The sequence below is a fragment of the Sitophilus oryzae genome, unplaced genomic scaffold (assembly GCF_002938485.1).
Source record: "Sitophilus oryzae breed Bouriz unplaced genomic scaffold, Soryzae_2.0 scaffold_1621_pilon_pilon, whole genome shotgun sequence".
NCBI classification, from domain to species: Eukaryota; Metazoa; Arthropoda; class Insecta; order Coleoptera; family Curculionidae; genus Sitophilus; species Sitophilus oryzae.
The window spans coordinates 93613-118947 of NW_022146305.1; the positions used below are offsets into that span (position 1 = coordinate 93613).

The 25335-nt window shown below is 30.2% G+C and overlaps 2 protein-coding genes across 2 annotated transcripts in view; one reads left to right on the forward strand and one right to left on the reverse strand.

Annotated features, from left to right (window-relative positions):
• The window catches only part of LOC115880277 (nephrin-like), a 275606-nt gene that overhangs the window by 60001 nt on the left and 190270 nt on the right, over window positions 1-25335 (forward strand). The window lies entirely within an intron of this gene.
• LOC115880286 (ATP-dependent RNA helicase DBP2-like) lies at window positions 1438-23466 on the reverse strand. Its single transcript, XM_030897468.1, has 3 exons — window positions 23409-23466; window positions 2352-2496; window positions 1438-2249 (listed from the first exon to the last, which is right to left on the reverse strand). The coding sequence occupies exons 1-3, from the start codon at window positions 23421-23423 to the stop codon at window positions 1732-1734; spliced, it is 678 nt and encodes a 225-aa protein (XP_030753328.1). The 5' UTR covers window positions 23424-23466; the 3' UTR covers window positions 1438-1731.

Here is a 25335-nt window from a genome sequence, read left to right on the forward strand (position 1 = left end):
TTTTTTTAATAACTATAACTTGACTAAATATAGGGTGTCCGTTATTTCCCAAGTTAATTTATTTTTGCTGCAGCGCTCTGAAATTTTATTTTTTGCTCTAAAAAAATTATCCAACGTAAACAAGCTCTTAATTTTTAATTTAAACCGTGCAGGGAATATTTTTTTATCTCCAAAACAAATGAACCTACAGCTTCGACAAAGACATATTCTAATACAAAATTTTAAGCCGTACAAAAAAGATCTCTTTCGTTTTTTTCATAAAAACGTTCCTTTAAAAGTTATTCGTGGTCAAAATTATGGAAAAAAAAGATATTGTTTGTAACAGTATTTTTTCGTTTTCACATAGATGCGTACGTAAAAGGTATATTTTTTTGTTTTTTTTTCTTTTATTTAGTTATACCATAATGATATACTATTGTATAGGTTATTTTCTTTGTTATTATGCTTGTAATTATTTCAGTTTTTGTGTCTTGACTATTCTACCACAATTTTTTATATTGTAATTTAGAAATAAAGTATTATTATTACTATTATGCACATAATTTATAATCAAAATTTCATTCTCTTCATCATTCACTGCAAATTTTATTTGCGCCTTTTGATTTTGACTAAAAAAGGATCTAGAGCCATACTGTTTTCAGTAAAACAATATTTCTTTGCCAACTTTAATATAGAAAACTAATATTGCACCATCTATGATCAATTGATCAAAACTATAATTTAAAATTATTGTTTTATTGCCATTCAGTGTTCGTAAATTAGCTTAAATATTACTTTTATCGAATTAATTAAATTAAATTATTAATTAATTAAATTAATTTAATTAAGTCGATATAAGTAATATTTAAGATAAAAACCACTCGAACTTTGTCATTCTTTTCAATTGACACATATATTTACGAAAACTGAAAGGCAATGAAACAATAACCTTAAATTATAGTTTTGATCAATTGATCATAGATGGCGCAATATTAGTTTTCCGTATTAAAGTTGGTAAAGAAATATTGTTTTATTAAAAAAAGTATCGCTCTAGATCCTTTTTAGTCAAAATCAAAAGGCGCAATTAAAATTTGCAGTGAATGAGAGAAAAATTTGATTATAAAATATGTGCATAACTTTGACCGCGAATAACTTTTAAAGGAATGTTTTTATGGAAAAAACCAAAGATACCTTTTTTGTAGAGCGTAAAATTCTGTATTAGAATATGTCTTTGTCGAAGCTGTAGGTTCATTTGCTTTGGAGATAAAAAATTAAATGCCAAAGGTCAGAAAATCCCATGTTATTTATATGGGAAAAGTATCATGATTCCGGCAAGGTTTAAATTAAAAATTAATAGCTTGTTTACGTTGGATAATTTTATAGAGCAAAAACTAAAATTTCAAAGGGCAGCAGCAAAAAACACCCTACTAAATATATAAGAAAGAAAAAATACACATATACATATTAATTGGTATATTTTTTTATTAAAGATAACAATAAAAAACTTAAATACCTAGGCAACAACATATTTACAATAACATTAAGTCTCGACGCAAGGAGATAATACATCATACATCATAGTCATTCAATGAGGAAATAGGAAGTAAAAAAATGAAAATCAAAGGAAACGTCATATGGGAAATAATAAAATAACTAGGAAAAATCACAAGGAGGAAATATGAACAAGTAATTCATTAACAGTCTCTCCAAAATGAGGGATATCAGTCCAAATCAAAAGTTGATAGTGTTATATTAGTGTCCGCCATGACCTCCGTGACCATGTGACTCTTGGTAAACATGCTTATATACCGGAACATGAACTGGATAAGGCTTCTTAATGTATTCTACATGATGCTTCTCGATTTCGATCTTGACAGGTTTGGGAATATAGATCGGAACAAGCTTTTCAACGGTAATAGGGACTCTCTTCTCGATTTCTTGAGGTACCAGCTTATAGATTGGTACAGCAATGGGCTGAGGTACCGGGATTTGAACTCCGTAAGGCTGAGGTACTCCTATTTTGATGGCTTGAGGTGTGGGAACTCCAACGGCGTGAGGAATGGGGACTCCGATCTTCTTGACTACTGGAACGGGGTAGTATTCTTCTTTGACGATTTTGTTGGTGGGGATGTGCTGGTGTTCCACTTGGACTTCGGGTTGTTGGTGGTCGAAGCCTTCTACGCCTCCGTCTTGGCCGTGGATTCCTACAGGTTGCCAGCTGGAGTCGCCTCCTCCTGAGGATGAAGCTTCGTAACCTCCTCCACCATAACCTAGACGATAAAATGATTTTAGTTACGAACTAATAGTGAATGTGAATACAAAAAAGGATAAAATATAATTATTATTGAAAAAATTAAGTTTAATGAATGTACCTCCATCTCCGGCTCCTTCGTAGCCTCCTCCACTAAGACCTTCTTCGCCGTAGCCGCCATGTCCACCCAAATCGTTGCCTCCATGCTCTTCAATACCGCTACCATGGGCGCTTCCTAGGAGAAGGACTGCGAAAACGACTGAACACTGAAAAAAAACAGAAAAAAAACTATAATTCTAAGTAGAATCGATTAAAAAATTACTTTACAATAATTTTACAAACTAGCTAAATTTCCGCCGGCGGTATAGACATTTAACGATAGAAATACCGCCGTTAGACGGTTTTACCTATTAATTATCATGAATACCGCCTAACAACGAGGTAAAATTTTCAAGCAAGGCGGTTGCTGCTAAATATATAAAAAATACCGCCGGTATATATAATATACCGTATATATAAATATATATATTTAGCGGTATACTTTTTTAATAAAATCATAATTTAAAGTAGAATCGATTAAAAAATCACATTAAAATAATTTTACAAACGCTAAATTTTTGCTAATTACCTATTAATTCACATGAATACAGCCGAATAACGAGGTATTTTTTTGGTGTTAAATATATAAAGAATACCGCCGGTATAATTTTTTACCAGTCATAATTTGAAGTAGAATGGATTAAAAAATGTTTACAGTAATTTTACAAACTGGCTAAATTTCCGCCGGCTGTATAGAAAATTGCTGAAAGAATGTTAGAAGGTTTTACCACATGTTTTACCTATTAATTAATATGAATACCGCCAAACAACTAGGAAATTTTTTCAAGTACGGCGGTTGTTACTAAATATATAAAGAATACCGCCATTAACAAAATCATAATTTAAAATAGATTCGATTAAAAAATTACATTAAAATAATTTTACAAACTGGCTAAATTTCCGCCTGCGCGGCGGTATAGATAATTGACGAAAGAAACACAGCCGTTAGACGGTTTTGCCTATTAATTAACATGAATACCGCCACGAGGTATTTTTTTTTGGTGTTAAATATACAAAGAATACCGCCATTCGGCGGTATAATTTTTTGTTAAAATCACAATTTAAAGTAGAATGGATTGAAAAATTATTCTACAATAATTTTAGAAACTGGCTAAATTTCCGCCGGCGGTATAAAAAATTGACGAAAGAAAGTTAGACAGTTTTACCTATTAATTAATATGTATACCGCCGAACAACTAGGTAAATTTTTCAAGAACGTTGTTACTAAATATATAAAGAATAGTGCCATTCGGCGGTATACATTATTAACAAAATCATAATTTAAAGTAGAATCGATTAAAAAATTACATTAAAATATTTTTACAAACTGGCTAAATTTCTGCCGGCGGTATAGATAATTGACGAAAAAAATACAGCCGTTAGACGGTTTTACCATTAATTAACATGAATACTGCAGGTGTTTTTCGGTGTTAGATATAAAAAGGATACCGCCATTCGGCGGTATAAATTTTAACAAAATCATAATTTAAAGTAGAATCGATTGAAAAATAACTATACAATAGTTTTTATAAACTGGGTAAATTTTTGTCGGCGGTATAGATAATTGACAAAAGAAAGACCGGCGTTAGACAGTTTTACCTATTAATTAGCATGAATACCGCCAAACAACGAGTTAAATTTTTCGGTTGTTGCTAAATATAATAAAAATACCGCCATTCGGCGACAAATTTTACGACAAATTAACTCAATTTTCCATCGACATTTACACATATAGAAATATCATGCCGCCGGTATTCTTTTTTCTGATAGATACTTGTTTAGCCAGTATTTTTTTACTGCACACTATATTTCGTCAAATTTGTGCTTAACTATTGTTTTGTTACTTAAAAAAATCTTGTAGTTGTTCAAAAAGTAAATTTCTAGTCTCTCTATGTTAATATTTTATACCTATTATTTAGTGTCTTTAACACGCTAAGAGAATATTTCTGTAAACAATTGAAGATATTTCAACATACCAGTCCAAATCTATAGACATGCTTTGTGTATCTGAACTAAATCAATCTTGTATATAGTACCAGTAAAATAATTAGAGATAGAATCAATAGCAGCGTCTGCTAAATTTGTATAGCTTTATAGCAAGAGCATTGTTTTAAGAACATTAGTTTCGGTTTAATGTAGCGTATGGTTTAATCTACCCCAAAACGGAGCTTAATATATGTAAATATTTACCTTGTATAAGTCTATATATTGTTTATAATTATTGTACAAGCTTTGGGGTATTGTACATAAAGGTACAGTTTAGTTATTGAAGCATCGAGATTAATTTTTCTTTTTAAACTGTGATAATTAAAAGCCCAGAAAATATGTAGACCTATACAGGGTGTTTCAAAAACATGTGCCTCTCTCGACTGCTCATGTGCCTCTCAACAAGTTCAACATAGTTCTGATTTTTATTTCGTAGCTACAGGGTGTTAAAATCTTAATATTGTTTCGATTTATTATAATTTTTTTCAGTGTCGACATATTCACCAGGGACGTGCATATGGGTTATCACTGGAATATTTTGATAAAAAATATGAGGAAAAGTTCCTATAACCATGAGTATGGAAATGCATAGTTTTAGAGTTACAGGATGTTAAAAATTAGGTTTTTTGTAATTATCTTAAATACCATAATTTTTTTATTTGAAATTGCTGTAAGTGGGACTAATAGTAATAATATTTAATAATAAATTAGGTAAAATATACAATTTATTAATTTTATTAATTGTGGTTAATAAAATTGCGTTTATCTCATCAAGGAAGCCGAATTCGACAAAATATCAAGACATAACTTTTAAACGACCTGTCAAAAACAAAAAAAGGCAGTGGCGCATATGTTTTTTTTTTGAAAAATATTCTAGTGATAACCTACATGCACGTCCCTGATAAATGTATCGACACTTTTTTAGCAAAATAAAAACACTAAATCACCACAATACACCAAAACACTTTTACTTTTACACTGGACGCGCGTTTCGCTAACCATGTTAGCATCATCAGCAGATGATTATAAACTAAAGTACAATCTACAAGTTGAGCGTTTATATACTCGCTCAGTGGGCACCGAGTGGGCGTGGCAAAATCTAGCCAACCGAGTCTGAGAGCAAACTGAGCGTAACAGTTAGATTTCCGCCACTAGAGTAGTAGGAACAAAGAACTTGAAGGAATTGGACCGTTGACTCTGTTCATACTATCTTTACATTTATTAATTATGATGCTTTCATATGCATCTAATTGCCTGTAATTTGAGACTTGTTTAATTAATTTTAAATTATTAAGATCTATACAATGTTCATTATCAACAATATGTTCGGCAACGCAAGATTTATCCGGTCTACCATATCTTATCTGAGCTAAATGTTCTTTAAATCTAGTTAATATTGATCTCCTAGTTTGCCCAACATATTTCTGATTACAATCTTTACAAGAAATTTCATAAATACCCGACCTTTCCAGTGGAGGTGTTTTATCTTTTGGATTACCTAATAATTGTTGTAATTTATTATTAGCACTATACACAAGTTTATAATTGACATTCTTAAAAATTCCTTTAGACCACGGGATAACTCTCTATCAAACGGTATCGAAAAATATTTAGACGTATCTTTCTCCACTTGAAAAGTCGAATTTTCAGAAATCATTAACCTATACCTACGTTTTCTAATTAATTTATCAACTAGTGAAGGAGAATATCCATTACACTCAGCTACATTCCTAATGTAATCTCTTTCTATTTCATATCTTTCGTTGGAAAGTGGGAAACTAAGTAATCTATGTACTAAGAAATTTAAACTAGCCATTTTATGTTCAACACTATGATGTGATTCATTAGGAATATATCTGCGTGTGGTCGTATTTTTCCTATAGATATCAAATTCCTAGTTTTTATTTTGCTGTGTAACACCAAAGGTTCCAACCCTAAACTGTAAACTTTTTAAGCATTAAATTATGTAGCAATCGTAGTAAATTTTAACCTCAAAATTTCATTCAAATCTCTAAAAGTACTTGAAAGAAAATTATAATAAATCAAAAAATTATTTAGACTTTAACACCCTGTAGCTACGAAACAAAGCAGAATCGGACCTATGTTGATATGAAAAATAAATCTTATTTTAACGTGAGGAATCTCCCAACGAGAGATGGCACACGTTTTTTGAAACATCCTGTATATTATAATTTATTAGATTAAAGAAACGTTAATCTAATGCACTTTTACTATTAAATTAAACATTCATGCCCAGTTATACCCCGGAAAATTCAACATTGTTCTAGCACGATCCATGTTACTGAGCCTGTGTATGTTTTTCTTTATGACACTGATATGTAGCTGTATGCAAATGCTAAATGGAACAACGCACGGGCGCTTATACTATTAAAATACGTAAACAAAACCCTGGCAAAATTCCATCTAACCGTTTCACTGTGTAATTCTATATGTATATTCGCTACAAACGGTGCAAATAAAATTACTTTTTCCCGGTTTGATTTGGTTTGGTTTGGTTTGGTTTGGCAAAAAAAAAAAGCCCGTGCAATTGGCTTTTCAATTTTATATAACTGGAAGCTTCTTTGGGAAGGCTTCCTGCAAAAAGAGGCGTTAAATATGCAAATATTAATAAGAAAAATGCTCCTATGGCAGGTAATATATCATATCGTTTTGCCCTAATTCGGTGAGAAGCAATTTTGGAATCGAAAAAGGCTCAAGTAGATTTTTAAAAAAGAGGCTTTTTAATTTATTTTTTTGGTTGAAATATATTACATTACACAAAAACGACAGTTTGTATTGAAATAGAATTTTGTGAGTATATCTAGGTTAACTTAAAGCATTTTTTAAAAATATATTCTACAGAATTTCCCCAAAAAAACAGTACACGTTAAAGTTATGTTTTTTGTAATTGAACACCCTATTTATTAATCAATTTTCGGATTCTAGAAAAAAGACAAAGGTAAGTTTCATTAGAGAAGCATATGAGACTAAAAAGTAAAATTTTTGACATATTTTAACATTTTTTAAAATTAAGAATACATTTCAAATTTCAATAAAATTTACCTAAATTGGAATTTACCCGGTACAGCCAAATAAGTAGATAAAATACCGATTGTACTTTAAATCAAATTAAAACATAACCTAAAAAGTTATACAGAGTGAGACAAAAGTAATTAACACTGGTTAACACTTCTAAAAGCCAGTATACAGGGTTTGGAGTTTAAATAAGTGCAAATATTTTCAGGGCTGGTAGATCTCGATAAAAAAAACATATTTTCTCTTTACCGTTTTTCAAATAAATCGAAAATAACCGAGTTATTTTACTTTAAAAATTTCCAAAAAAATTATTTTTGATAAAATTTTGAGAACCACTGGATCTTTTTTGGATTTTCTTTCTTGTCTTTTTCTAAGATCGAAATATACCACCGCACCCCTAAAAATATTTGCACTTATTTAAGACTCACCCGGTATAATGCCGATATTCAATGAAGAATTCACATCTCTTCAAAATACTACTAAGGTTGCTAAAGATTTTCTTAGATATTAACTTATTTTATTTTTTTATATTTTATTATTTCTTTTTCTTTTCAATTTGTTTTTTTTTCGTTTTATTTTTAGATTTATCTTATTTTAACTCTAAATATACGTAAAAAACTCTTCAAAATACCACGAAGTTTGCCTACCTCTTAGATTTTAATTTATTTTATTTTTATATATATATTTTTTTTCTTTTATTTTTTTTATTCAATTTGGTTTTTTTTCGTTTTTATTTTTAGATTTAACTTATTTTGACTCTAAATATACTTAAAAAAACTCTTCAAAATACTAGTAAGGTTTCCTACCCCTTAGATAAAGATTTTCTTAGATATCAATTTATTTAATTTTTTTATATATTTTGTTATTTCCTTTTCTTTTTACCTTTTTTCAATTTGTAATTTTTTTTTTCGTTTTTATTTTTAGATTTAACTTATTTTGACTCTAAATATATACGTAGTAGAATATCTACGGAATGTTATGACACCCCTGAATATATGTAAAATATGTAAATTATTCCCTAAAATCACAAAAATATATATAAACTATGATTTTTGATATATGTAGTTATAATAAACTAGTTGAAGCCTGGCGCATCCGCCACGATATTAATTATTTTTATTATTTTTATTTAATTAAATGAAAAACAAAAAATCCGGCGACGACAGTTTTTAGAAGAGCCAATTAGCTATCTTTTAGTAAAAAAAGCAACTTTCTAGAGCAAATCGTTACTTCGGTAGAGACGACACAGATAAACATTAGCATTTTATATATGTAGATAATAAATTAAGGTTTTGAGCAACGAAAATGAAGATTACTGATTAAAATCAAACAATGCTTTAAACTTTCATTTCCATTTTAACTAAAACATAGAAAATACATAACAAACATGCAGTAAATTCCTCAGAATATATAATTCTGACTATACACACATCCCTTTCAAATCACAGCGTCTAAAACATGATTTAACTCGACTAATTTATCGACTTTCTCCTCATAGATCTGCTAAAATCAACTGCCATCGTTATTATAAATACCTAATAACGATATTAATAGAAAGGGAAATGATACGATTTTTTCAGTCTGTCCGGCGTTAATAACCGGCTATGGGAAGTAAAAGTAGATTTACACCATCGGCATGGTAAAAGTGGAAGAGAATCGTGAGATACTACATTGTATGTGTGTTTATAAAAATGGAAAGTTACCTTTTGTCAAAGATTAGAGATCGTGAATAATGGCTGTTTTGAATTAATAAATAAATTTTGACAAAAAAGGTAATTATTTCTTTTTTTCTCTTCTTGTAATAGGTCGAGGTCCTATCAACAGCTCATTTGTCAAAACTTGAATTTGTTCTAAGAAAACGCCATTTCTTCATTAGAAGTTCAAATTTCAGAAGTGATTATGTAAATTTCAGGTATTTGAAAAGAACTAAACTGAAAAATTGTTGTTTGATTAGCATAGAGAATATTCAAATATCTTTCTTCGAAGATTTGTAAACAAGTTTATATTCTATTTTAAATTACTGTGTCTATAAGGATAAAAGAAGTACCACTAGCAGTACACTTTTATATTCTTATAAATTATATCTTACATATACTGTAAAATGCTTAGGGCTTGTTGTAGACAATTCTCTGAAATGGGACATGCATATCGACGTTTTGTCGAAAAAATTAATCTCTGCCTGTTTTGCATTAAGATCTGTTCCTAAGGTGCTTAACTGGTCAGTGGCTAGAACTGTTTATTATACACTTCCATTCTGGGGTACGGGTTGTACGACTCAATTTGACCGCATTTTCAAGCTCCAGAATAGAGCTGTTCGATATTCACTGGGACTAAACAGCAGAACTCATTGCCAGGACTTTTTTAAAAAATTAAAAATATTAACTCTTCCTTCCTTATTTATATTTGAATCCGTTTGCCTGATACGTAAGCATGTATCAGCTTCTCAAGACAGGCCATCTCACATTTATCCACTCAGGAACGCGGAGCAAGATCTTTATTTTATCTACCTATCCAACGCTCAGAGTTAGTTAAAAGTTCAAGATTATACAACTCGAAAAAAAATGCACAATCACCTGCAATTTGAAATCAAATCCATAACATCACTTTCTTCATTTCGCAAAGCATTGAAATCTTATTTACTAGACAAGGCGATCTACGTCGTAAATGACTTATATTTTGATAATCGAATTTGATTTTGTAAACACTGGTCTAATGTTTGCTGTTACTATATTTACCAATGACATCGAAATGAATTTATTTAGAGGTCATTGATATTTACTATAAACTTAGTAAATATTTTTGAATCTTATTTTTATTTTTTTATTCTTTGACATTGTAAATATTTATAAATGTTTATTTTAAACAATAAGACGATGTTTTGTATTCTCTTTTGTTTGTTTGTCTGTTTACTTTGTTTGTTAACTTTACCTTTGTCTACAAATTGTAAAATTTTTTGACAATAAAGGCTATTATTTATTTATATTGTTGAACTCACTGAAGGAGACCTCAACGAATTGGAGCATATGAATGAAACTGAAGAAAAGAAGGTAAAGATATACTCCTGGCAATACAGAATCAGGGTCGGGCGACCCGGGCGGCTGCCCGGGGCGCCAGAAACGAAAGGCGCCACGGCAGCAACTAAAATATTTAAAAACAGTAATCTAAACAAATAGTAACGAATATCCAGTTCAATAATTAATCGGTACTGTCAATTTCCACATTAACACATTAGCTATTACCACACCACATATCTGACTAAACCTTATAAACACTATACTATATCCTAGATGTATCCTATTATAGTTTACTGAAATTATGCTCAAAAAAATCCTTAGCACGAAAGCTTTGGGGTAGTTTTGATTTCTTCTATTCTATATGTTTTTTGAGTGCTCTATCCGATACTGGGATTTGCGAATTAATTTTCGTGGAAGAATATTAAACAAAATTAAATAAAAAAATATAAATCGGATTTGTTCGTGGCATTTTTATAACTCAAAAGCTAACAACTTTTTGTAAATAATCCTTCTTTCTATAATTCTCGTTTTTATAAATTTCTAAACAAACTGTTTTGGGTCAAGAGCCAGCAAAATTAAGAGTTTTAGACTGACCGCTCAAAATTGCACTTTTTCTACACCCTTTATTTGTTATTAGTGGCTGATATGCCCTAAAGTAAAATGCGGCAAATATTCATTCGCAAGAAGCTGAAGAGGATCCCGATATCCTTATTATAAAAAAAACTGATAAGTTTGTCTCATTAATTAAATTAATTTATTAATTAGTAGTGGGAAAGATATCAATCTTTTGATGGTTTTGATTGTTCCGGATTGAATATGTAGTAATACACTGAAAATGGTAGCAAAATCGTAAAATTTTCTCAATAGAGGAATCACACAAAGAAATGCATCTTAAACATTGGCTGATCCTCATTTTGCAGCCGACAAAACTGTCTGATCATAATACTGATTCTGCACTAAATATGTAATTGTTTAAGAAAAAGAAAGGAAAATTTTCTTAAATTCTTAATAATAAAATATAATAAAAAATAATGCAACTGCTTCCAATTAAATACTGTTATGTTTTCAAAGATCACTTATACCAGAACGAGACTGCCGAAGTTGGAATTCTATTTCTTATGCTCTATATACCGAGTGCGTCTCAGAAGTTTCTCCCCCTATAATTTGTTTATTTTTAACACAGCCCTGGCACTATAGATTAAAATTTAAAATACGATTTTTTAAACGAAAATGTCAAAAGTTGACATATGATATGCCATCCTACTCAGAATGTCAATTTTCTTTTGAAATAAAGTAGAAATATACCGAGGGTGCATTTAAAAATCAAAAGTTTTAGTCATTTCCGGTCAAACAGGAAGTAACTAAAAACCATTGAATACGTCAATCAAACCTAATATATGTCATATACTAACATACCAAAACTCGTTTTTTTATCTAAAAAAATAAAAAATTTATAGGAGTGAGTAATTTTCATGAAAGATTGAACGAAGAGAAGAATTTTGAAGTATCTTTAAGTGAAAATTTATTGTTAAAGTAGCATAAATATGCTTAGTTTGTAGTTAAAGTATAGGACTGAAGGAAAAACAGAATTATAATAACTGTTATGGAGGGGGGGGGGGCGCCAGATAGGGTTCTCGCCCGGTCTCAATATTTTCCTTCCGCCGGCCCTGCACAGAATTTAATCCTGAAAACCAATAAGATACGAGGGGTGTCGAAAAATGCAAAATTTCAAATCCGCTCTATACTTCAGGAACTAACTACGACAAATATGTGTGTACCATTTTTAGTTTCATAAACCAGTGAAACCCGCATCTTTGTAGAATTAGAATTAGAATAAGTTGGAGGGGGGTTAATCTCTGCGACCTTAGATATCTATAGTGTCCCCCTTTCTTGAGTTATAACTCATCATACAGTCCCAGGACTTCCTACGGAGACCCGTGTCCCTCACAGTCGAGGAGCTACGACCCAGGCCGGGTAGACGAAACGGTAGCTTGTGTCGCCTGTTGGGTTTAGAGGTAGGAGGTAGGCTCCCGACCCTTGGAGGAGGTGGTAGCTTGTATGCCACTTGCGGAGGATGGTCTCACGCAAGTGTCAGCCACCTCTCCTGTAGTTCTCTTTGGGTTTGGCCCCTTGGAACTTTCATTGTTACTGTTCCCAGTGTCGCTAGGGGGTTTCCCCACAGCTTCACCGGTGATGTTTTTATTACTATTATTATCAGATCTCATAGTGTTCCTATGAGTTGCTAGGGACAGTCGGTCCACTTCTACATGTATAAGTAAGGGGTAAAATGTAGAAGTAAGGGGTAAAAATACTCCACATGTAGAAGTAAGGGGTAAAATACAATGAGGTGCCCCCCGGTGCCCCAAGGTTGAGGCTGTCCGTAGCCCCGCCCGGTATCGTTATATGTCTTTGTGCAATTCCCTGGCCACGACACTACAGTCAGGGACAAGACGATGAGTGAGATGCTTCTTAGACCAAGCCAAGTGCTAGAGGGGATTCCCCCCAGCACCTGACCAGGAGCTTCCCCACCAACGACAAGGTCTTGCATTTCCTAGGGGAAGCCGCATCTTTGTACCTTTATTCATTAACGAGAACGTCACCCTGTATATAAAACAATATTCAAGAAGAAAGTTGATATGCGATCTTTGCCCTTTGAATTACTGTTAAGTGTTTCGAAAACAATAGTACTTAAAGCAAAATAAGAAAAAATAAGAATTGAAAGCACCACTTAAGAATTCTTTGCTCTGCAGTTACGCAAAATGGCCAATTCGTGAAAGTTGCACTCCGGTGAATAATTAAATATAATTCTTATTTCTTCTTTTGTTAATCGTTTATTCCAGTTGGTTTCGCCATAATAAGCAAAAGCGTGTTTTAAAGTGCAGCAAAAATATTTTATATTAAGCTCAAAACAATGCGAGGTTTAATTTAAATATAAAAATATGTTTGTTTAAGAAAATGCGTAAATTACCGAAACAAAATAACTTTAAATTAGTCTATTATATTAAATAAAAACACTAAAATACATAAAAAATAAATAAATAAAGCTTTATTGTACAGGGTGAGTCAACGATAGAGTAAAGTCCATTATCTCACTTGTTTCGAGGTTTACAAAAAAAAAATAAATATGAAAGTTATAGGGAAGGTTAAGATACACATTTTAAAATTATTATAAAGTATACAAGGTGCTTCAAAAAAGTGTGGCGGATATAACATATGTTTTTTTAAATGCAAGACCCTATTTTTTATTTTATTTTTAGATTCTGCGCAAAATTCCATAACTTTTTTATATATAATGTTATATACCTAAAATTAATTAAATCCTCTTTGAGAATATAATGGACGAGAATAATTTAAATTGATTAATTTACTACCATGTAACATACATTATAAGGCTGCTTACCAGTGACAAGTTATTCCCTTACTTGACTTATTTCTCTATATTTTATCTTCTATTATAGTCTTTTTCGATAATTTGTTAACAAGACAGTGTTAATTTAAGTTGTGACACAATATTCTTTCAGATTTACTACCTCTGAACAAAACAAATTATAAAATAAATAATAAATAACGTAAAATAAGTTCAGGAAAGCCAAAAAAATCGGCAAATTTTCAAATCAAATTCAAAAATGTGTCAAACAAAAATGTCAAGCATGGGGTTTCGGTCAAAAAATGACACAAAACACATCTAAATTGTGTTTTGTGTCTGTCGAAATCTTCCCTAATTGATTGAACAACCTTTATTTACCTCCAGCCTCCAGATTTTAGAAATATCAAAGGGATATAGCAGAATTTACTAAAAATTTTAATCTAAAGTATCAATATAAGTAATAAGAACTAAAATCTTGTTTAACTATTAACTATAGTGAATTAAATTAACTATAGTTAGTTAAATTAAACTGTGCCGATTAGCACTTTGATGAGTTTATTTTCGCAAAAAAAAAATTGGATTTTTTTTTGGAATTTTTTTAAAATTCTTGGTTAAAAACGCATAATGTTTTTGATAATGTGGCAACGTAGATAATATATTAAATTTAGAAGAAAGAAAACCCCGAAAAGATCCATTGGTTCTCAAAATTTAAGCAAAAAAATCATTCCCTGTATATTGAACATTGAGAGTAAAGACATTTGACCCTGTATATTTCACATTTTAGAATATTTTTTTAACCATTTTTTACTATGATTATATTGGGTCATTCTATTTCTTCTAATCCCTATAGTTCTTCAACTACTGTATTTAATATACCATACAAAATCGATATGAATTTTAATATGACGACAGGTTTATTTTGCGTAAAAATTAATAAATTGTGGGCTTCTCTTGTCAGTGTAAGCGTTCTGAATAGCATGCGTTTTTTGTCCATCGCATTTGCCCTAAAAGCATTATGAAATTGAAAATTATGTTAATTAATAATAATTGCAATTATCGCATTTTATAACATGTTATGTGTAAAATATTATTTTAGTGATTGAAATGGGTTTTTGCTACTATGTTCATCAGGGAAATAAAATTATTAATTATTATAATATTAATCCATAATTCGTATAATAATAATATAATTTTTCGTTAATTACTAATCATTTTTAAGTTTAAATTGGCAATACTATGGATTCAGAGGGGTGCCGCTCGAATGGCTTAAGTCATATCTTGGCAACAGAAGGCAGCTTGTGAGGATTGATCGTCTATGTCTGCTTGTAAGCCTATAGAATGTGGTGTCCCTCAGGTGTTTATCAACGACATTGCAAATCTAGACATTAGCGGTAAAAATCTGCCTCTTTGCAGACGATATTAGTTTCACTTGGAGCGGCTCAGATGTTACGGCACTATATATAGTAACTATATCCAGTGACTATATCATAGTTTGTGATATATAGTGACTATATCCAGTGACTTACGCACCATTAAATCTTGGTGCGATTCTAATCTCCTATTCTCCAAACCAAACCTTATTACAACGTGAACTCGTGTTGATGTTGGTTAAATATGTTTTAAATTGTTATAAAATTCTGCATCTCTCATAGCAAATATTATTTTCGTTTTAATTGACTCACAGCTAGAATTTTTTTGCATTACAGTCTGTGCCGTTCAAAGCCTATTTAAAGCGGGCGAATTTTTATATACTCTATATCTCGAAAAGGAATTAAGCAAAATATTAAGTATGTTATATTTTTGGAAAGGTAATTTTAAATTCTTTTCAATAAATTAAAAATATACAGGGTGTCCCATATAAAAAATCAAATTTTTTGTTGATAATTCTTAAAATATTAATTTTAGAAAAATTATACTTAAACCATTAAACTCTACGTAAAAAGGTGCTTTGGAAATGTTTTCATAAAAATACAAAATTTTCCATAGCAAAAGAGTTTTTTTGAAAAACACCCCGTAACTCCGAAACGGTAACAGATATCGATGTGCGGTTTTCACCATCATGTTTTTGACAAAAATTGAGCTCCAGACACCGATATTAGTTTTAGTCTATCTCCTATAGAAAAGGGTGTTTCCATTTAAAAGCGTCGAATTTGACCCACCCTGTACAAATGTATCTTATTATTAAAGGCAATCTAAAATCAATTTAATAAATCGATTTTTCTAGAAAAATGTCCATCCCTAGATCCGTCGCGTTGCTGCAAAGTTTATTTTCAATATTTCAGCTATATAAAAAGCTTATTTTTATTGCTCCAGAGGATTAAGTTTAATGCCCTTAGACGTATTAAACGCGATAACTCAATATTATTTCTATCTCAGAATTATCTCTTTCATACACAGAAGTCGAATTTATTTTATTTTATTTTGGTTCTCTTCTAGTGGCTTATTATAGTTATCTTCTATTTTTATTGTTGATTTACCATTCTATGTATTCTACCAAATTAGTTCTGTGGTAAAGAGACTAACAAAATAGTCTCGAATATTAAGTTGATTTTAAATGAGTATCATCTAGGAATAGATGGTCAAAAAATATACAGGGTGGTCCGAACTGTATTCCGGAAACTTCGCCAGCATATTCTGCAGATAAAAATAAGTAAAAAAGTTCGTATAAATGTATGCTCTAAAATGCTTAGTTTCGGAGATACAGGGTGTAGAAGTTTCATTTTTATTTCGGAGTTTTTTCCAAATAATTTATGAAGTAACTTCAATATTTGAATGAAAATTGGTGTCTGGAAGTTTTTTGACATGAGAAATTTGAATTTGTCAACGTGTTTATTTTTTGTTAATAATAACATGTATTGCCTATTTCCATTCTAAATATCTTGAGAACGGTTGCTCGTAGCGATTTTTACCAAGAGACAATTTTTACGTAAAAAATCACGAAAATGTATATTTTTTGACTTAGTAGTTTTATACAGGTTCGGACGAAAAGTTATTACTCTTCAAAACAGTTAAAACACATGTAGGTGGCGCCCCTTACCAATAGGAGTCATATTGAATCATCAAAATCAAATTTCTCGTGTCAAAATACTTCCACACACCAATATTGACGTTAGTTCAGAAATTATTTGAAAAAAAATCGAAATAAAAAAGAAACTTTTACACCCTGTATCTCCCAAACTAAGCATTTATACGAACTTTTTTACTTATTTTTATCTGTAGAATATGCTGCCGTAGTTTCCGGAATACAGTTCGGACCACCCTGTATACAGAGTGTCCTAATATTCCGTGGAAATAAAACTACTACGTATTTTGGAAAAAAAAATATTTTTCCGAATGTGATTTGCAAAAATATTTTTTGGCTATGGTATCGATATTTTTAAAAATCGTCCTAATTTGCACGTTCCTAACAGAATCTGTCGATATCGAAACTGGGCCATATCTACAGTCGATATTTTAAAGCGTTTTTAGCGCGAGTTTCGTCGTGTTTTCGGGTCGCTAAGATTCAATTTTCTATGTTTTGGCACGATCGGACTACAAGCCTTTTACATTAAGGTTTATAGAGAATGGAGAAAGCCAAAAAGAAGGAAAAGAAGAAAAACTTTGTTGGTAAAAAACGTGGCTGAAATATTTCCAGACGACGTGTCCTGGAATATCAATTCGATTTCCTGTTATTTATAACCAAATAATGCATGGGAAAGTCACACAAGTATCACTGAAAACATATCTTCTGGCAACCAGATTTAATAGTTCATCATTAAAAATAATTCAAATACAAAAATTTTCAAAAATGGAAGCAATTAAAAAACGTGCGAGAAGAAATAAAGTTTTTAACCTATCCTCGCTGTTAACGTATCATTTTTTGATAGATATAAGGCAATTTTAACAGTTGCTATGGAAAAAAATAATTTTTTTTGATTCTTTAACATTTTAAAACAAAAAAAATATTACGATAATTAAAATTCTATGAAAAGCTATCTAACAACATGGTACAAAGAATACAAGGTATGATATTGCGCAGGTTGGTCGCTACGTCACAGGTGATAACAGGCGCTATTGGTCAGCACGCTCCGCGCGCCAGTTCAAATCGTCAAGATATTGTTAAAACAACATAAACCTGGTTTTTTTGTTTATATACCGTCATTGAATTATCGCTAAACAAGTTACTGTGGAGCAGTGCATAAGGAGTCGGGCTAGGAACCGAGAGACCGGAGTTCGAATCTCGGCCGGAACATCACTTTTTATTTATTTTTTTTAAATACTGTTGTATTCTATAGTTTATTTTTGTAGTATAAAAAAAAGAACTATTTATTCTGTTATTTTTTAATCTCCGTTATTAATATAAATTGATTGTTAGTACAATACCTCATTTAATATAAAATAATATTCTACTTTTTGAAATGTATCGGGCCCTAATTGTACCTAAAAGTAATATATTTTTAGTGATATACCATATTGTAAACTATTTAATATTTCAGTCACTTAAAAAGTTAATTTGCATTGAATAATTGCCTACCATTAAAGGAAATTTGAGCTATACATATAACCCTTGATGGGCATATTTTGGGTATGCAAATACTTCCTTTAAATTTTGGGTGTCGTTCAACCGATTTATTCTCAAAACCAGAAACATCTACATATAAAAAGAAGCACAGGTCACTAATTATAATAAACTTCACCCTTGGTATTACTTCCACTAATTATAATAAACTTCACCCTTGGAATTACTTCTATCACAATTACAATACGTTCCCTCTGCATTGGCATTTTCTACTTTTCGATGGGAAACAATAAACTTCCCAACATTTTTTAAATGATGTAACAATTCCTCTTGTGGTTACTTTTCCATAGATATCCTCATCTCTGTCCTCATGTGAATTCAGAGGCAATAAAAATGAAAATTATTTACCATAAACATCGCAAACTAAAAACCTAATAAACAATTTTATACTGAATATAGAAATAAATTTAGTATTTTTACCTATTATCGTCCAAATCCATGTTAATAGTTGGAACTGCTGGTTTTAGTAATTATTAAATTAAACGAACTAAAAAGTTTTAAAAATAAACAATTCTTAACCATAACCCCAAAAATGCAGATCTCCTGCATCTCCTGTCAACTTTCTTTATTTTTTATTTATTCCTTATTTTCCTAGTGACGTCACAGGTGGTATGCGCGAACTGAACGAAATTGGAGCCGCTATCGATCATACCTTGTATTCTTTGTACCATGATCTATCAAAGAATGAAAACAAAGCTATATTACCATAGAAACGCGTTTTGATTTTTAAGTTACTTAGCCATTTTAGATTAAGCAATTTTTTTTTATGAAGAATGCATTTTTCTCAAAATGTCAATAATAAAAAAAATTCCTCTTGTAAAGACAATCCGGGGACATACTGTATGTTGCCATGTTATCAAGAAATTATGTTTTTAACTTAAAACTAAAAAAAATCCAAAAAATTTTTCAAAAATTTCCAAATTTTCGAAATACAAAAAATTTCATGGACATGTTTAAAAATAATATGGACTACCCTTAAAAATATTTGCATTTATTTAAGGCTCACCCTGTATGCCTCCTACCTTCTAGAAAAAAAAATCATAAAAATGTGAAATATTATATTGCTTTTTTATTTTTTTTTGGACACACTATATTTTGGACACATTATCTTCTTTTATCTCCAGTATAGAACGAGTAAACAACAAACGTAATTTTCTTATATTTCTTGCTCTACCCTCCATTTTTATATTTCCAAGACCGTCCAGACGGATGAGTATCATTTGGCAGAGGGCATACGACAACAGACTTTTCAAACAGCAAAAGTTATGGCGGATTGTAAAATTTCATGTAGTTTAAAACGGGGGATTCACCCATTCACCCAAGCCCGCTTTATTTTTAATTTCGCTCTTTTTATTACGGAAATTTGGAAAATTAAATTTGTGTAACGTATACTCGACGGGTATCTTTATTTTTGAGTCGGGAATATTTGTATTTCTACGTGTTACAATCAGTAGCGGCACTTGGTTTATTATTTTGGGGGTGCACAATCTTAGAAAAACAAATTGTAACAAGACCACATCCCAAAATGATCTTTTTAGGGTTTCGTACCCAAAGGGTAAAAATGTGAACCCTATTACTAAGACTTAGTACAATTACTTAGTTATTACTAAAAACTTAGTTATTACTAAAAATAGTACAAGAATTAGTAGTCCCAGAGAGAACTCCTGGTCTATAAGGATATCGAAATTTTTTAACTGACACAAGAATTCTCATGACACTGTGTTGTCAGTTTGAAGGAAAATATTTTATTATAGACCAGCAAATTAAATCATATTTTGTTGTACTACTTTTTATCGCAATGGTACAAAATATATATATATATATATATATATATATATATATATATATATATATATATATATATATATATATATATATATATATATATATATATATATATATATATATATATATATATATATATACAGGGTGTCCCAGGGTGTGTATATATATATATATATATATATATATATATATATATATATATACAGGGTGTCCCAGACAGACCCAGCGTGCAGTATAAGTTTCTGCAATATCTAGATTGAAGAGTTTTTGCACATCTTTGTTTCACAACGAGATCTATCGACTAAAAATATTTTCATTATGGTGGCACTTCCGGAATGACGGAAGTCGACAACAATTTCTTATTTTAAATGGGTACTACATTCTTAAATTCTCTGTAAAATTTTATGAATTTTGATATCAAACACACTATATCTAACATTAACCGACTTTGAGAAAAAAATACTTAAATTTTTGGACGAAAAAAACTGGCTGTCAAAATTTTTTTTATAATCTAAACGTCAAATTTAGTGCTTGCCACAGCCACTGTAACATAAACAGAAGATATAGGGATATCTATTTCAAAATTTAAATAGTTTGAATGTCATATAATACTGGACGTAGCTGTCATGGAAATGACCGATTAAAAATTATCATAAATCATTTTTTTCAAATTGAAACCCACTTTTTTTATTTCACTAGTGAAAATGTTTTCCAACTCCTTGCTTTTTGATTATACATGTTCCTTTACCTAAAATAAATCGTTTTAAAGTTATTTAAAATTTAGTTTTGAAACGTATATTTTTCATGATTTTATCTAGATTCTTTTGATGTTAAGTGTCAAACAATCAGAAAATTTATTTCCATCTGTCAGAAAACTAATTATTTAAATTTCCTATAATACAAATATTACGCTCAATAATGGAAGAATGGAATTCGGGCAATGCCCGAGAAAAATACGCAAATCTAGTTTTGAGCAAGGAATATTTCCCAAACCCGAAAAATTAATTTTATTCGATTTTTTTTGCTTATACAGGGTTGTTCACCACATACGACACGGAGTATGGTAGCTAAACGATTAGATTTTTACAAATTGTAAGTTCTGGGTTCGTTGAAGGACTATTAGAGCTACAATTTAAAAATATTTTTACAAGATACAGAGTGTCCCAGATAAGTTAAAAATATTATAGTTGTATTTTTTTAAATGGAACACCCTGTATATTATTCTATTTTTAGATTCTACGATTGAAATAAAGGTAAATTTGACTAAGGTTTATCACACTTAAACCTTACCGTTTTTGAAATATTTTCAACTTTATGAAATTGCACTAAAAATTTTAAGGCTTTATTTCTCCAAGGGTATCAAAGTTTTTAATACTAAATATTTACTGAAGATTATTTATTGATCAGATATTGTGTTGCTATAATAAAAAGTTTACTACCTTGTACAGAGAGTTCAAAAATTTATATTAAATAATTACTAGCTTTAAACGGCAATAACTAGTTTAATTTAAATGAAACACCCTATATATTTTACATGAATCACATGCACAATGTAATTGTCTATCAAATTGTATTATAACCATTTTTTACCTATCTCTTCAAGTTTTTGTAGAAAATGCATTTTCTTATAATTTAGACCTCATTTATACCTATACTATATACTATACCTATGAAATATTGACATTTTAGATTATTTTTTCAAAGAGTACAGATACTAATATTGTCGATATAGTTCGCTTATTTCATTAAAAAATAAAAACAACTATTTAAATATTTTTTGTTAACAAGGACCAATTAATATGATCCCAGCATTCAAACTACATTAATTGACTGTTTACGTTGATTAATAATATTTGCTCCAAATGCTAAAAAACTGAATTTTGTGTGTGTATTTGACAGTGTGGTAAAAAGTAACACTTCATACATTTTATTTCATTTTTTGACGAATGCTTATTTATAAAAACAGAAACGTTCATCTTCATAACTTATTATTATATTGATTCTGAGCCAAATTCACACACATTTATTTAGAATACTTTATTAATTATTAAACTAAAACTAATTTTTGGTCGGAAATAATGGATATGTATATTTAATTGGTATACTCTTTCACAAAGATTTAAATAGTTTTTTTTGTATACCAATGGGCTTGCAATACATTTTATACATATATGTTGCTTTAAAAAAATCTGAAATGTCAATATTCCATGGGTATATTGATAAATAAGGTCTAAATTATAAGAAAATGCATTTTCTACGAAAACTTGAAGAGATGGGTAAAACTGGTATAATACAATTTAATAGACAATTATATTGTGCATCTGATTCACCTAAAATATATAGGGTGTTCTATTTAAATTAAACAAGTTATTGCCGTTTAAAGCTAGTAATTATTTAATATACATTTTTGGACACTCTGTATAAGGTAGTAAAATTTTTATTATTGCAACACAATATCTGATCAATAAATAATCGTCAGTAAATATTTAGTATTAAAAACTTTGATACCGTTGGAGAAATGAAACCTTAAAATTTTTACTGCAATTTCATAAAATTGAAAATACTTAAAAAACGGTAAGGTTTAAGTGTGATAAACCTTAATCAAATTTACCTTTATTTCAATCGTAGAATCCAAAAATTGAATAATATACAGGGTGTTCCATTTAAAAAAATACAACTATAATATTTTTTACTTATTTGGTACACTCTGTATCTTGTAAAACTATTTTTAAATTGTAGCTCTAATAGTCCTTCAACGAACCCAAAACTTACAATTTATAAAAATCTATTCGTTTAGCTACAATATTCCGTGTCGTATGTGGTGAACAACCCTGTAGTGTGATTTGATTGCATTGGTTTCACTCTTTTTGGTTGGATTGGTTTAGTTATTTGGCGAGTTGATTAGCGTGGTTATTTGGAAAGTGTTAATTCATTGGTTAGTTGGTTTTTCGAATTTGGGAAATATTCCTTGCTCAAAACTAGATTTGTGTATTTTTTTCGGGCATTGCCGAAAAAGTGTATTTAGAAAAACATATCTCGTATTTTTGCGCTTTAGTGTTATCTAATAGTTGATATTATTAATAATAACAATCGATGATACACTGATTTTTAATAAAGTGTCACAATATATGACATGACCAAATAATTTTTTTTACATAACTTGACGTAGAGTCATAGATATTTTAGTTCTCTAGAAACTCCTAATACACGCTCAGCCTGAGACACCCTGTATGTCCTGAGCCGATGCATTAACCCCCAGTATGTAGCCTTCACAAAATAAACTAAAACTCCAAGAATATATCCTTTTTCGCACGTTTTTCGCTAAGCACTTACAGTGAATCTCTTCATTCTGCTTTTGAATTAAACTGGTCCAAACCAACTCACTAACAACACCAAACTAACGACAGTCAAAGACATTGACTCCTTATATTATCGCATCTGTCATAGGCGTGACTTCGGAGCTGGGTGAAAGGCTTTCTTCCCCATACGTCCGTTCTTTTCTTCAAAGTAAATCCGTTCAAGTGTTGGCGTTCTTCGAATTCTACAGACCGCGAAGATTAGATTGCGTGAAAAATGTTCCGTTCATTGTATCTTCTGTTATTCGAAAATTATGATATCTATTATGGATTTTTTTGTGTGCATGTTTTAAAAATAACCAGATATTTTACAAACTAACTAAAAAAACGGTGTTATTTAGCAGCAACTAGGTTACAAACTAGCTGGTTAGTTTGTAAACTATACAGGGTGGTCTGAATTGTATTAGGGAAACTTTGGCAGTATATTCTGCAGATAAAAATAAGTAAAAAAGTTTGTATAAATGTATATGTCCTAAAATGATCCGTTTCAGAGATACAGGGTGTAGAAGTTTCATTTTTATTTCGATTTTTTCCAAATAATTTCTGAATTAACCTCGATATTTGAATGAAAATTGGTGTTTTTTGACGTGAGAAATTTCATTTCTATGTCAATATGACTCCTACTTGAAGGGGGCGCTACATACATGTGTTTTACTGTTTTGAAGAGTAATAACTTCTCGTCTGTACCTGTATAAAACTGCTGAGTGAAAAAATATATATTTCCGCCATTTTTAATGTAAAAAATATCTCATGGTAAAAATCGCTACGAGCAACCGTTCTCAAGATATTTATAATGGAAATCATCAATACACTGTCATTATTGACAAACATAAACATGTAATATTGATTGTTATTTGACTGAAATTATAAATTCGGAACTTTTTATTTATTTAAAATTAATCATAATTTTTTCTTTGAAAAAGATCATGATAAAACAGTTTCTGTTGAACTTTTTTTGGCACAAAAACCTTTCCATTTTTATCTGCAAAATATGTTTCCGGAATACAGTTCGGACCACCCTGTATAAGCATGATATTAAATTAAATACAAAAGCGGGAAAATTTGAAACAATTAAAACACACTCTAATTGGATTGTTAATGAAAGCATTAAACTAAACGGTTTAAAAGTATTAATTCTGGCATTTAATTGCTTCTTGGTAGTGTTTTATCGATCCAATTTGAAAAATCGAAATAAAAATGAAACTTTTAATTCACCTTGTATCTCCGAAACTAAAAATTGTAGAACATACATTTACACGAACTTTTTTACTTATTTCTCTCTGCAGAATACTTTACCGAATACAATTCTGACCACCCTGTATATTCGTCTTGGTTAATATCAAGATTTTATAGTATTTTTATAATATTAACCAGTTATTTTAGTGAGGTTGTACAATAACTATTTATTAATAAATGATAACCAAGCAAAAAGGAAGATTACTAAAAATAGCAAGATTGCTAGCTAGTTTATAAACGCACACAATGCACTCTTTATAATTTAACAGCGTAGTTACCGGGACCTAGTTATCTAGTTATTTGTATACCCTGTACACTTTACTTACCAGTAAAATTATTAAATTAAGACACGGGCCTATATCATCTTTGGTCCTACAATTACCTCAAAAGATCTCAAAAATAATAAAGATTAAAAAAATATTTGGTTTATATTCCCTTATGCTCTATTTGGTTAAATCAACGTATGAAGTTATACATTCGCCTGGACAATGTCTAACTCAATTCCTTACTTTTTGTCTGTTTTGAAAGGAACGTGACCAAAATATCCACGTTTTTCGTTACAGTAGCTTTATTAATCTGACATTTCATGTTTCTCTTCTACTTTTATCTAATTGCTAATGAAATAACCGAGAAAAAACATTTTGTTCATTTTGATTCAATCTTTAAGG